The sequence below is a fragment of the Schistocerca cancellata genome, chromosome 2 (genome assembly GCF_023864275.1).
Source record: "Schistocerca cancellata isolate TAMUIC-IGC-003103 chromosome 2, iqSchCanc2.1, whole genome shotgun sequence".
NCBI classification, from domain to species: domain Eukaryota; kingdom Metazoa; phylum Arthropoda; class Insecta; order Orthoptera; family Acrididae; genus Schistocerca; species Schistocerca cancellata.
In genome coordinates, this window is record NC_064627.1 from 163,925,418 (window position 1) to 163,939,161 (window position 13,744).

At 46.4% G+C, this 13,744-nt stretch overlaps 1 protein-coding gene across 2 annotated transcripts in view; it reads right to left on the minus strand.

Annotated features, from left to right (window-relative positions):
* Positions 1-13,744, minus strand: part of LOC126161452 (calpain-5-like) — a 323,178-nt gene that overhangs the window by 37,233 nt on the left and 272,201 nt on the right. For both annotated transcript variants that reach the window (XM_049917273.1, XM_049917272.1), the window contains exon 12: positions 13,409-13,530. In XM_049917273.1, coding sequence (XP_049773230.1) covers positions 13,409-13,530 — 122 coding nt within the window. The remainder of the gene's footprint in view (positions 1-13,408; positions 13,531-13,744) is intronic.

Sequence of the window (13,744 nt, forward strand, 5' to 3'; positions counted from 1 at the left end):
CCGGCTGAGCTCTTACATGGCCGACAGCCCCGCACGCTACTTCATCTTCTGCGGCCTCCCACCTCACGGCCGCGGGTGCCTTCACTTGGCCGGTTCACCGCCGACGACCTCGTCTGGGTGCGGGGATATGGCAGGTGGCCAAAATCGAGCCCGGGCCGCATCTTACGAAACCGTGGCAGATGCCTGTATGAAATCCAGACGGACACGGGTGTTGCAGTGCGTCATTCGGACCAGCTTCAGCCTCGGGTGCCAGCAACGCCTATTCCGAATACCGCCACACCACCTTTGGCTCTACCTGATGCTCGGGATCTTGGCATCTCTCAATACTCACAACGCAGCCCTCTCACCGTCATCGCGATGCCAGCACCAGAACGGACGCCACCAGGAGACGTGCCCATGCAGGAACCGGAGGACCGTCCTCTGTCAGAGTACATCTACTCGCCTTCTCATAATTGACGCCTATTCTAACTTTCCTTTCATTGTCCGTTGCACGTCGCCTACCACCGCGGCAACCACCAGTGCTCTGGCCCGCATTTTTTCTTTGGAAGGCCTCCCCTCTACTCTTGTTACTGATAATGGTCCGCAATTTGCCTCTTCCGACTTTGCGGATTTTTGTGCTCGTCACAGCGTTACGCATGTCACGGCCCGGCGTTCCATCCACAATCCAATGGTGAGGCTGAACGACTAGTCCGCACATTTAAGGCTCAGATGCAGAAACTTCTGACTTCTTCTGCTGCTGATGACGCGCTTCTCCAGTTCCTGGCGTCTTACCGTTTCACCCCCATGGGCGATCACAGCCCGGCTGAGCTCTTACATGGCCGACAGCCCCGCACGCTACTTCATCTTCTGCGGCCTCCCACCACACGGCCGCGGGTGCCTTCACTTGGCCGGTTCACCGCCGACGACCTCGTCTGGGTGCGGGGATATGGCAGGCGGCCAAAATGGAGCCCGGGCCGCATCTTACGAAACCGTGGCAGATGCCTGTATGAAATCCAGACGGACACGGGTGTTGCAGTGCGTCATTCGGACCAGCTTCAGCCTCGGGTGCCAGCAACGCCTATTCCGAATGCCGCCACACCACCTTTGGCTCTACCTGATGCTCGGGATCTTGGCATCTCTCAATACTCACAACGCAGCCCTCTCACTGTCATCGCGATGCCAGCACCAGAACGGACGCCACCAGGAGACGTGCCCATGCAGGAACCGGAGGACCGTCCTCTGTCAGAGTACATCTACTCGCCTCCTCCTCCAACAGACGCCGACACATCGCCCATGTCTCCTGTCATATCAACTGGACTTGCCGCAACGGGCAGATTGGTGCAGGGGGCCCCAGCAGATTCAACCCCTACGTCTCCTGTCATCTCAACCCGTTATCATCGGGGACACTTCCGTCCGTACGGGAAGCCTCCTCCTCGAGACTTTACGTTGAGTCAAACAACGCCTATGGACGTTAGCCATCTCCAGGACACCCCCATCAAGACCAGTGCAACAATTTCAAAGGGGGGAAAGTGTTGTGACTCGCCGATTATTCAAAGTGCCGCCGTGCAATTACGCACGTCCTCTACGTGCGGCGCTGTCTGCCAGCCACGCAGCAGCTGCGCCACCTAAGCGGCCAGCCGAGCAGCGGCCGCTAGACTAAGACTCAGTGTTTAATCGAATGCTGACTTGTACACAGGTCAACTTACTCAGTGACTTATATGTGTTGTTGTCCGAAATATGTGTTAAATTTGAAGATATAAAAGTATGTTGACAGGCTGGATAGGGCAGTAGAAAGAAGCATGTTCCATAATTATTGAAATGATAGAGTCACAGTGGCAAAAACTACAGAAATGAAGATATGGTAACTTCTATCAGGGTCAAAATGTTAATAGAGACAGAAAATTTGAACATCAGCGGAATAGGGATGATGGGGATAACCATGGGTAATTTAATAGGAGAAACAATCTAGAGGTAACTATCTGGGAAATGGCAGTCCACCTCAATGGAGGTCCACAGCTCTGAGCGAGGAAACACAACATGTACAGGACTCTCCCTTTACACTTGCAGTTAAACAATAATAACAGTGTTAATGATGTGGCACATGTATCTGAAGTTGAACAGAATGAATATCAGATCTCTCATTTATGTTTGGATCAAAAGTTTTGGGATACTATGTTTAATTATAGTGATGTAACTGGTAATCACAAACCTGAATGTGAGAGTAATGAGAATTTTGATGTAGTATCTACTAATGATTTCTTCTCTTGGTCAGTAAACAGTATTACTGTTAGCACACTGGACTTGCATTTGGGAGGACAACGGTTCAATCCCGTGTCCGGCCATCCTGATTTAGGTTTTCCGTGATTTCCCTAAATCACTCCAGGCAAATGCCGGGATGGTTCCTTTGAAAGGGCACGGCCGACTTCCTTCCCTATCCTTCCCTAATACGATCTATTCCCCCAAACAACCCCCCAGTGTTACTGATGTATTAAAAACAGGTGATGACTTTGTCTGGTCTGAATTAGGTGGTATTTTTGATGTAGATGTAAATGAGAGCTGGGAAATAACTTAGGTTGATAAGTTGGAGACTTGTAGCATATTGCAAATGAATGTAGGTGTGATGTGTGACTTTGATGTTGATGAGACTTGTGTTGTTAATGATGTTGTTGATGAAGTAATTTTGAAAGCATATGATGATGGTGAGTATCAGGTATTTGTGGAGTTTAAGAATAATGAAGTTTCAGAGTTATTTGTGAATACAGGTAAGGTAAGTGATGTATGTGATGATGTAAGTGAGAGTCATGGAATACTAGTCCAGTCAAAGCAGTTTTTGATTAACGCCATGCAGAGTAGTGATGCAAACAGTAAAGGTGAGTTATCTGTAAGCCTAGAGAATTAAGGTGAAAGCTTTTTGAAGTTTGTTTGGGACCAGATTGATGATAACACAGATAAAAGTGCACTCTGGAATTAGTTAGCTGTGGTTAGTCAAAATTCATATCCAAATCGGTGGAATGAAGTGAAAGAAAATCTAAGTAGGAAGTGTAATTTTAACAGTAATATATTTTGTATTCCTCCTGTAATAAGTGATGTTAGTTGCACTATGGAATCCATTCATGTGTTCAATCTTCACCAAACCTCTTCTGAGTAACCAAAGTAATGCTACAATACAAAATTGTTAAGGCTTTTGTGGCCACTTGTTGACAAGCTGCCTATTAGCTTCTGCCTTGGATTCTTCGGTCGACATTCATCTGGCGAAATGTCGGTAAAATCATCAAATTAACATCGGCCGAAGAACCCGAGACAGAAGCTAATGCTGTGATACCAGTAAAGTTGATTAAACCCTGCAAAAACCATGTGGATGTCTCATTTGATGAAACAGAAAGTGATCTTTGAAGTGTCTAATAATGGAGATGATGATTCAGATTTTGGGTGTCCTTACATTAAGATTAAGATTGATAATTGGGAAGAAAACTGTTTGATTGATGAAGGTAGGCCTGATTTGTGGTATACCTGAACAATTTAGAGACAAAATCAAGTATAGTAAGAATTTTTTGGGAATTCCTGTTGCACATGTAAAGATACAAAGAGCTACTGGTAAGCAAAGCAAGTATGTAAAATGTCAAGTACTGTTAATGTTTAGTGTAGAGGACAAGACCTATGAATATGAATGCTTAATGATCCATAGTCTAGCAGAAAATGTATACTATGTTTGTAGATTTATAAGACTACATAATTATGTTTTGTCTGTCATGAATTTAGTATGTAAGATGTTGTAATTTCTAAAGCTTTGTCTTATCCAATGACTGAGTTAAAATCTATGATACACTATATAATTATGTTCTGTAATACGCACACCAAATAAAGGTTTTGCATCACCTTGGTTCTGAGAGTTCCAGAACCTGTACAGAAAATTGGAATAGAGATCAACATAAACATCATTTCTGCCCTTTTTATTGTGCATGAAAACCACACATTGCATGTTGTACCACAATACAGCGAGACCTTCAGAGGTGGTAGTCCAGATTGCTGTAGACACAGGTACCTCTAATACCAGGTAGCACGTACTCTTTCATTGATGCATGCCTGTATTCATTGTGGCATACTATCCACAAGTTCATCAAGGCACTGTTGGTCCAGATTGTCCCACTCCTCAATAGCGATTCGGTGTCGATCCCTCAGAGCGGTTGGTGGGTCATGTCTTCCATAAACAGACCTTTCCAATTTGTCCCAGGCATGTTCGATGCCATTCATGTATGGAAAACATGCTCGCCACTCTAGTCGAGCTTTGTCATTATCCTGAAGGAAGCCATTCAGAAGATGTGCACAATGGGGGCGTGAATTGTTGTCCATCAAGACAAATGCCTCGCCAATATGATTGCACTATCAGTCAGAGGATGACATTCACATATCGTACAGCTGTTATGGTGCTTTCTATGACCACCAGTGGCGTATGTTGGCCCCAAATAATGCCACACCAAAACAGTAGGCAACCTCCACCTTGCTGCATTCACTGGACAGTGTGTCTAAGGCCTGACCAGGTTGCCTCCAAATACATCTCTGACGATCATTTGATTGAGGGCATATGCGACACTCATTAGTGAAGAGAATGGAATGTCAATCCTGAGTGGTCCATTCGGCATGTTGTTAGTCCCATTTGAACCATGCTGCATGGAGTCATGGACCTCATCATGGACATTGGGAATGAAGTTGCATATCATGCAGCCTATTGCGCACAGTTGGAGTCATAACATGACGTCCTGTGGCTGCACGAAACTCATTATTCAACATGGTAGCGTAGCTGTCAGTGTTCCTCCAAGCCGTAATTCGTACGTAGTGGTCATCCATTGCAGTAGTAGCCCTTGGACGGCCTGAGTGAGGCTGTCATTGACAGTTCCTGTCTTTCTGTATCTCCTGTGTGTCCAAACAACATCACTTTGGTTCACTCCGAGACACCTGGACACTTCCCTTGTTGACGGCCCTTCCTGGCACAAGGTAAGAATGCGGAAGCAATCAAACTGCAGTATTGACCATCCAGACATGGTTGAACTACAGATAACACGAGCCGTGTACCTCCTTCCTGGTGGAATGACTGGAACTGATCAGCTGTAAGACCCCCTCCTTCTAATAGGCACAACTCATGCATGGTTGTTTACATCTTTGGGCAGGTTTAGTGACATCTCTGAACAGCCAAAGGGGCTGTGTCTGTGACACAGTATCCATGGTCAATGTTTATCTTCAGGAGTTCTGGGAACTAGGGTAAGGCACAACTTTTTTTGATGTGTGTAGATTTGTGTTTTAGAATTTGATACATATTTATTCATAATTTGTACTGCAAAAATTAGGAATAGTATGTTAGTATATCTGTGTGTATCACCTTGTTAGTTCATTTTTTTATTGCAGTTAACTCTGTGTAGTAACACTGTTCACGTTACGTCGCACTTCACTTAGCGTAGACCGGGACTGTGTCCTAGGCATGCCCGATGTTGACTGACTGCGCTCTGCCTGTCCTGCCGGAGTTGTTGTTGTTGTTACGCCGGCAGAGGGCGCGTCCGAATTCTCGCGTGCCCTCTGGTGGACGGGACTCTACTTGCGGCAACTACTGTCCATGACGCGCCGTGCCAATGTGTGCCTCCCGCGATCTTTCTGGTGGCTACTACACTCCTCCTCCTTCGGGGGGTGAAGCCACTGTGATCCACTGCGTCGAAAGGTGGAGCGTCGGGCAGGAGCGATGACCTCCACATCCATGGGATGGCCGGAGTCGAGGGAATCTGCCAACCCTCGAGCCGGAACCTTCGAATATGGCTGGAAATGACCCACACGAAGAGGCCCCCGTCGTCCCACAACCGGAGCCCGGGACAGAACGGGCGACAAGCTGTCTAACTCCGGATCCTGTTCCACCTCAGGAGGGGCAAGACCCAGTGGCGGGGATGAAGGGGAAGGGACGACCACAGGGGAACTAGCCCCCTGCGAAACCGGGCCGGCTAGGGGGGCCAGCTCTCGCTGGGGCAGCTCGAATGACGGCGATGCCGGTGCTGGAGCCACTGGAGGCTGCCAAGGCTGAGAACCATCACAGTGCAGCAGAGTCACAGCGGGGAGAGGAGGGAACGTCCCCTGTGAAACCAATACAGGTGCCGGCAATGGGGAAGCCGGTGTCCGAGAGGGCGGAGGGTGGGTGCCCGAACGTGGACGTAGCTGAGTTTGGTGACGACGTACCACCTGGTCCCCCACCTGCAAGGTATAGAGCCGGCGGCCATGTCGGTGCAGGACCACCGCCGGTATCCAACGTGGATTGCGACCAAACCCACGGGCCCAGACTGACATACCCAGTGGAAAACCAGGTACTCCGTTTTGGGAAGACTGGCGAGGACCAGGCTGGAGGAGGTGCAGCAGAGTCCTAGGTTGACGCCCATGGAGGAGCTCTGCGGGGCTGCGGTCTCCCATTGGTGTGGTCCGGTATGCCGTCAAGAAAAACGTCAATGCTTCCTCTGCAGGAAATTCGTGCACATACTTTTTCATCTGCGTCTTAAAGGTGCGCACCATGCGCTCAGCTTCCCCATTCGATTGTGGATGGAAGGGGGGAGAGCAAATGTGCCGAATACCGAAGCGCCTACAAAAATCCTGGAAGGTCTGCGAAAGAAACTGCGGTCCATTGTCCGAGACCAGGGTGATTGGCAGACCTTCCACAGAAAAGATTTTTGCTAGTGCCTGGATTGCAACGTCTGAAGTGGTTGAGGAGCAGCGAACCACATATGGGAATCGGGAATAAGCATCAATGACAATGAGCCAAAAGCCATTGAGAAACGGCCCCGCAAAATCGATGTGAACACGTTCCCATGCCTGGGTTGCCGGCGGCCATGAAGAGAACGCTGCCCTGGGAGATGCTTGTTGGCTCGCACACTGGGAACAGGCGGCCACCAAGTGCTCAATTTCTCTGTCAATACCGGGCCAGTACACATGTCCGCGAGCCAAGGTTTTAGTACGGGAAACACCCCAGTGCCCCGCATGTAATAACTTGAGGACCTCCCGTCGTAAACTTGCAGGAACAACCACGCGAGGAGCTGTATCATCGGTAGCCAGAAGGAGAACTCCTTCCAAGACAGAGAGACGGTCTCGTAGAAGAAAATAATTACGAAGAGGGTCCGAGGCCCGGCCCGGAGGGCGGGACGACCACCCCTGCTGAATGAGGCGAACGACTTGCCGGAGAACCGGGTCAGCCGCTGTTTCCCTGGCGACTCGAGAACTAGTGATCGGGAAGCCATCAACCGCCTGGCGGGACGCCACATCCAAATGAAAACACATAATCTCCTCTCGATCAAATGTAGGGTCCGGGCCCACCGGAAGACAGGAAAGAGCGTCGGCGTTGGCATGCTGGCCTGTAGGGCGAAAACGAATGTCATAATGGTACTTAGAGAGGAACAAGGCCCAGCGCTGTAGTCTGTGGGCCGCCCTATCCGGAATCTGAGAGGCGGGGCCAAATAACGATATTAACGGCTTATGGTCAGAAAGGGTGAAACTTGGTAACAGCGTAGACAATGGCCAAAGCCTCTTTTTCCACCTGGGAGTAATGGGACTGCGCGGGACTAAGCGTTTTCGACGCAAACGCCAGTTGTTGCTCGGAACCATCTGCGTTGCGATGGGCCAGGACCGCCCCCACCCCATACTGTGAAGCATCCGTAGCCAGGACTAACGGCTTATGGGGATCAAAAGTAGCCAAACAAGGGGCTGACGTGAGGAGGCCCTTCAACGAGGTGAACGCTCGCTCGCATGCCGGCGACCAATCAAAAGGAACACCCTTGTGCAGAAGGCAGTACAGGGGGTGGGCTATAGTGGAAGCCCTGGGAATGAACCGGTGGTAATAGGCTATCTTGCCTAAAAAAGCTTGTAACTCCTTCAGCGATGTGGGCCGAGGAAGGTTGACGATACCTTGGACCAAACTTCCTAGTGGCTGGATGCCATGCCGAGAGATGGTGTAGCCCACATACTCAATGGACGGTTGGAAGAAGGTTGACTTCTGCAGGTTGCAACGCAAGCCCACAGACCTGAATTTGAGAAAGAGGGTGCGAAGGTTGTGCAAGTGGTCCGTCGTGCTGCGGCCCGTGACAATTATGTCATCCAGGTAATTAATACAATGAGGGATTGTCGACGTGACATGCTCAAGATAACGCTGGAATATCGCCGGGGCACTGGATATTCCAAAAGCCAACCGCTGGTATTGGTAAAGGCCAAACGGGGTGTTGACGACTGCCAGCCGTTTGGAGTCCTCATCAAGTGGTATCTGATGATAAGCCTCTGACAGATCGATTTTCGAAAAATAGTGGCCTCCCGCCACGGCGGAGAACAATTCATCAGCACGAGGCAAAGGATAGGTGTCCACCACCAATTGGGAATTAATGGTGGCCTTAAAATCGCCACAAAGACGTAATTTTCCAGAGGGCTTCTTGACAATAACGAGGGGCGGAGCCCACTCACTGGAAGAAATGGGAAGAACGACCCCTAGGGCTGTCAGCCGGTCTAGCTCTTCCTTTACCTGAGGGCGGAGAGCCAAGGGAATCTGCCTCACGCGTAGAAAACGCGGGCGAGCCGACGCCTTCAACGTTAAGTGAGCTTCAAAATCTGAAACACGCCCCAGGCCCTCCTCAAAAATGTCTGGAAAGTCTGAGATCAAAGATTCTAATGAGTGATAGGGAACGTCTTCGGAGACCAACTGTATGGTGTCAGCGATAGAAAAACCGAAAGCTTGAAAGGCATCCAGGCCAAAAAGGTTAGCGGAGCTCGCATCACTGACAACAATAAAAGTAATAGGCCGAGTGACTGATTTGTAAGTCACGTCGGTAGTGAATTGACCCAGTAGGGGAATGAACTGTTTACCATAACCGCGTAGACGCCGGTAAACTGGCGCCAACGGGGGCGATCCAAGGTTGGAATACGTTTGTGCATTCAACAACGAAACTGCCGCGCCCGCATCTACTTGCAGTTGTAACCGGCGCGACCGAACTGACACCTCGATAAAGAGTTTGCGTGCCGATGCGTCGGGAGCCTGGCCCGATGAAACTTCCTGAATGTCAACGTCCATGTCCTCTGTACTTGCTTCCTTCGATTCCTTTGAGGCTGAGCGGCAAACTTTAGCAATGTGACCGTTTTTATGACATTTGCGACAAACGGCCCAACGCTGGGGGAACTTTGACCGATCCTAATGTATATAGCACGACGCACAGGACGGCAACAGGGACCAGCGGCCGGAATTCTGTTTACGCGCCGTGCGGGAGCGGCCGTAACGGCCGGATGGTACCGCTCGCACGTCGTCCACCCCGGACACATTGGACGCGGCCGCGCCGCCCTGAACCTCCGCGACGTCGCACCACGCCTCCAGCTGTTGACCTGCTGCGTGAGAGACTTCATACGATTGAGCAATGGACAGGACTTCTTCGAGGGAAGGGTCTTCTAACTGCAGGGCCCGTTGCCGGACCTCCCTATCAGGGGCCGAACGAACAATGACGTCGCGTACCATAACATGGGCATACGACTCCCGCGACTGCTCCGTGACAAAATGACACTTGCGACTAAGACCGTGCAGGGTTGCGGCCCACGCCCGGTAAGACTGATGGGGCTGTTTCTTGCATTGATAGAACTCGACCCTAGCCGCCACAACATGCGTGCGGCGGCGATAATATGAAGACAGCAATGAACACAATGCGTCAAAAGACAAGGACGAGGGTTCCTGCAACGGCGCCAGCTGCCGCAAAACTTGATACAGCGAGGGAGATATCCAAGACAAGAAGAGAGCACGACATACCTCCGCATCGGCAACATGAAACGCCTGGAAATGCTGCCGAAGGCGATGTTCATATGCGTCCCAATCCTCCGCCGTCTCGTCATACGGGGGAAAGGGAGGAGGGAACGGCGCCGGAGCAGACGGCGGTGATAGCAACGCCGGAAGCACTTGTTTCATGGTGGCCATGAGCTCCGTCTGCTGCGCAACCAAAACCCGCACCAAATCCTCCATGCCGTGGAGAAACTGCGAAACTGGAACAACGACGCAACACGCGAAAGAACGACCCTACTCGTCGCCAATTGTGTAGTAACACTGTTCACGTTACGTCGCACTTCACTTAGCGTAGACCGGGACTGTGTCCTAGGCATGCCTGATGTTGACTGACTGCGCTCTGCCTGTCCTGCCGGAGTTGTTGTTGTTGTTACGCTGGCAGAGGGCGCGTCCGAATTCTCGCGTGCCCTCTGGTGGACGGGACTCTACTTGCGGCAACTACTGTCCATGACGCGCCGTGCCAATGTGCGCCTCCCGCGATCTTTCTGGTGGCTACTACACTCTGATTATTAATGTTTCATGTGTGAACACTTCTTAATTGCACCTGACATAGTCCCCATATAATTGACTTTGAAAAATTAATAGGGAGAGTATATGCCGTGTAACGTGAAGAAGGTATTGAACAGCATATTAGGACACAAAACAATGTTTCAGGATTTGATGTGAATGCTAGGCAGGAAGTTACTTATGCATTTGAGTGTGTGATGAGAACTCTAGGGAGGAAACTGAAAGATGTAGGCAGATCCACTCCCCACACTACTGTATGGCTGTACCAGGCTGGACCAGTTGACTTACAAGAGATCACAGGTGCTGGGTAATGTACTCGATCATCCATCAACTACATCAGTGTAGTGACTGAGATTTGTAAATTGTTAGCCAAGACTCCTAAAGACAGTGTTATTTCACATAAATGTATGTTTTTTCAAGTGGCGGGATTGACTTCCCAAAACATTATGTAACTTTAAATCAGTATGCATTTTTATTTTATTTTATCAATGGTAAATAAATCTTTTAGGTCTCCATATACATAGGTTAGTGTGCATGGACAGTCAGCAAACAGTGTGGAAGACATTTACTAGTATAGACAATATAACAAGATGTATACATGTTTGCTGTCATACAATGATTGTGGTCCCCAAGCTACTCAATTATGTCATCACTCAAAGTTATTTATGACTCTGTTTACATTATTTATCCTGAATACATCAATATTGTATCTGACTGGAACTTGATTTGTGGGCAGACTCATGCTTAACTATGTTTTGGATACACCTGGTCATTGCGACTGTGTACGTGTGTACTCAAGAAGAGTGTACAACCACTGATTGAGGCTAGATGCTTCTTACAATTACTTTTTGAATATGATTGAACGTATTGATATGATTGTGAGCTTTATTCATTTTGTTGAGTCAAAAGATTTTTTGCTGGTTTGTACCCAGTGTAGTTTGGAGTGATGGGTCGGACCTCACATCGTAAACTTAGGCCCTAATATTTTTCCATTATTTTGTCCTTTCAGGAGTCAACACACCCTTAAATACTCTAGTTTATGTGGCCGATTGATTTTGTACTGTACTCCTACTCTTCTGGTCTGTACCTGTTGTTGTGAGTTTTTTGAGTCAGCTCATTCGTCGTACACTTAAGCTCTGAATTTTTTTTTTCTCTTCTCGTTTGAAGATTTTGAAGGTGTGATTGTATGGAAGTTAACTTACAATTTCTAATCATAGTTATTTACCTTGTCTCTGTATTTATTTCCATAGTTTAGTGATGCAGTGTTGTACTTCTGACTTTGTATTATTTGTCTTGTGACAGTATGTTCCACAGATCTGAAAATCTGAATGCCATATCCTGATATATGTATAGATTATGACTTGTATAGTAGATATTTTTCTTATGTTTTCTGTAATATGTATCAGATACTTCTATACATCTGTATTCTATTTTTTGGCATCATTTCGTACATCGTCTGGCTGACCTTACAGTCTGTCACAAAATATTGTAAACATGCTGTTTCCAAATTTGTGCAGGGGATATTGTAAAGGAATATGATCCTCTAGCATTACCTTTCTTTAACTGAAGTAGTTGATACCAGGAATATTTTTGAATCTTCTATAAGTGACCATTATCTCAGTTGTTTAACTAAATGAATTTCATATGATTTTGTAAATGATGTATTATATTTCACGTTAAAATGTATAAAAAGAAATTACTTTATTATAGGCAATATGTATTAACTCTGTATGTACAGTTAAAATTACTCTTCTTTTAGAAACATCTGAAATTATGAAACATCTGGCATAATTAAAATTCCTATGATTAACTGCACAATCTAACTATATTTAATAAATTTATTTCTGGACTAATTTATAAAATAATGGTATAACTTAGTGAAGATTCTTCTTTTGTCAAGAAAGTTTGTAAACTCTTTTTGTTTTGTAAACTCTTTGGAATATTGTTAGTACCACAGAATGAGTCAGTAGCACTGCGCATGCCTCTAATGGAATTGGACGTGTTTTTAAATTTGGCAATAACAATGTAATTTTTGGTTTTATGGAAGTGGAGATTGTAAAGACAGTGTGATACAGAAGAATGTGGCATAATAAAAAAAAACAAGTGCAAACAAAAGTTATGCAAGAGGCTTATCATATCATCTGGAACCTACAAAGTTAAAAAATTTCAGCCTCAAGAATTTACCCCTAGATGTGACAAACTGCAGCCAACAACGGGAGGGGGAGGGGGGGGGGGGGAATAAGTTATTTGTACATCTTTCTCCTCTCGAAGCTTATGAAACAAATCTATTATTTAGAAGAATGAAAATCAATTGGTGATGTGAGAGAGGATAAGATTATGCTCTACACTATTTTCCATTAGTGCAGCAAAAAATCAACAAATGATGAAAGAACTTTATAGAAAAAGTTTGAAAGTACACTTGGAAATCAATTATAATACATCTAAAATAATGTACAATGGAAACACAAAAAGAAATTACCATAGTTAACTATGAGACCAAAGAATAAGTTGAGGACTAAGCGGGAGACAGGAGACAAATAAGCAGATGAGCAAAATTGGGCTGGAGTGCCATTAGTAAAATAAACAGTGGTTTTCAAATGCTTCTAATGTTCAGAATAGGGAAGTCAGTGAGTATTGATAGTTTTAACTTAAATCAGTGATACACAGACTTTAAATGTGAAAACCATTCAAAAACAGATGATTGCTCAGTGATTAAAGGAAAGATGGATGTTACTAATCACTAGGTGATACAGGAAAACAAGTAAATGGATCTGCAATAAACTAGGGTGGAAGACATAATTGTGACTGAAATTGAATTGAAATGGAGATGGGTTCAGTTGAATGGATGATGGATAGATTAAGAAAGTTGTTTTTGCAATTAACAGAGATAAGACAAGACTATATGATGACCTAATGAAGGATGGATAGATGAAATTAGAAAAGACAGAGAAGCAACATGCAGGCGTATAACTGAAGAGTGTAAAGCATGTAATACACTAGATAAGGTCTTTATCCAGCAATAGATGTCAAATGGCTGCTACTGCTGTGGCTGCTGCTGCATAAAAAAATTAATAAGTGCCTTTTGTATGTTATACTTACAACCAATTCTGTCCATTTTCTTAAGGCCTTCAGCTCCTTTAACATAGACCACTGTAACCCACACAGGATATCCTGATTTACAGCAGTAACATGTTTTGTATGGTACATCCCGCTTTATTGTCCTGTAAATACAAAAAATAAACATTATATATTAATAATAGAATAATAGAAGGAAACATTCCATGTAGGAAAAATATATCTAAAAACAAAGATGATGTGACTTACCAAATGAAAGTGCTGGCAGGTCGACAGACACACAAACGAACACAAACATACACACAAAATTCAAGCTTTCGCAACAAACTGTTGCCTCATCAGGAAAGAGGGAATGAGAGG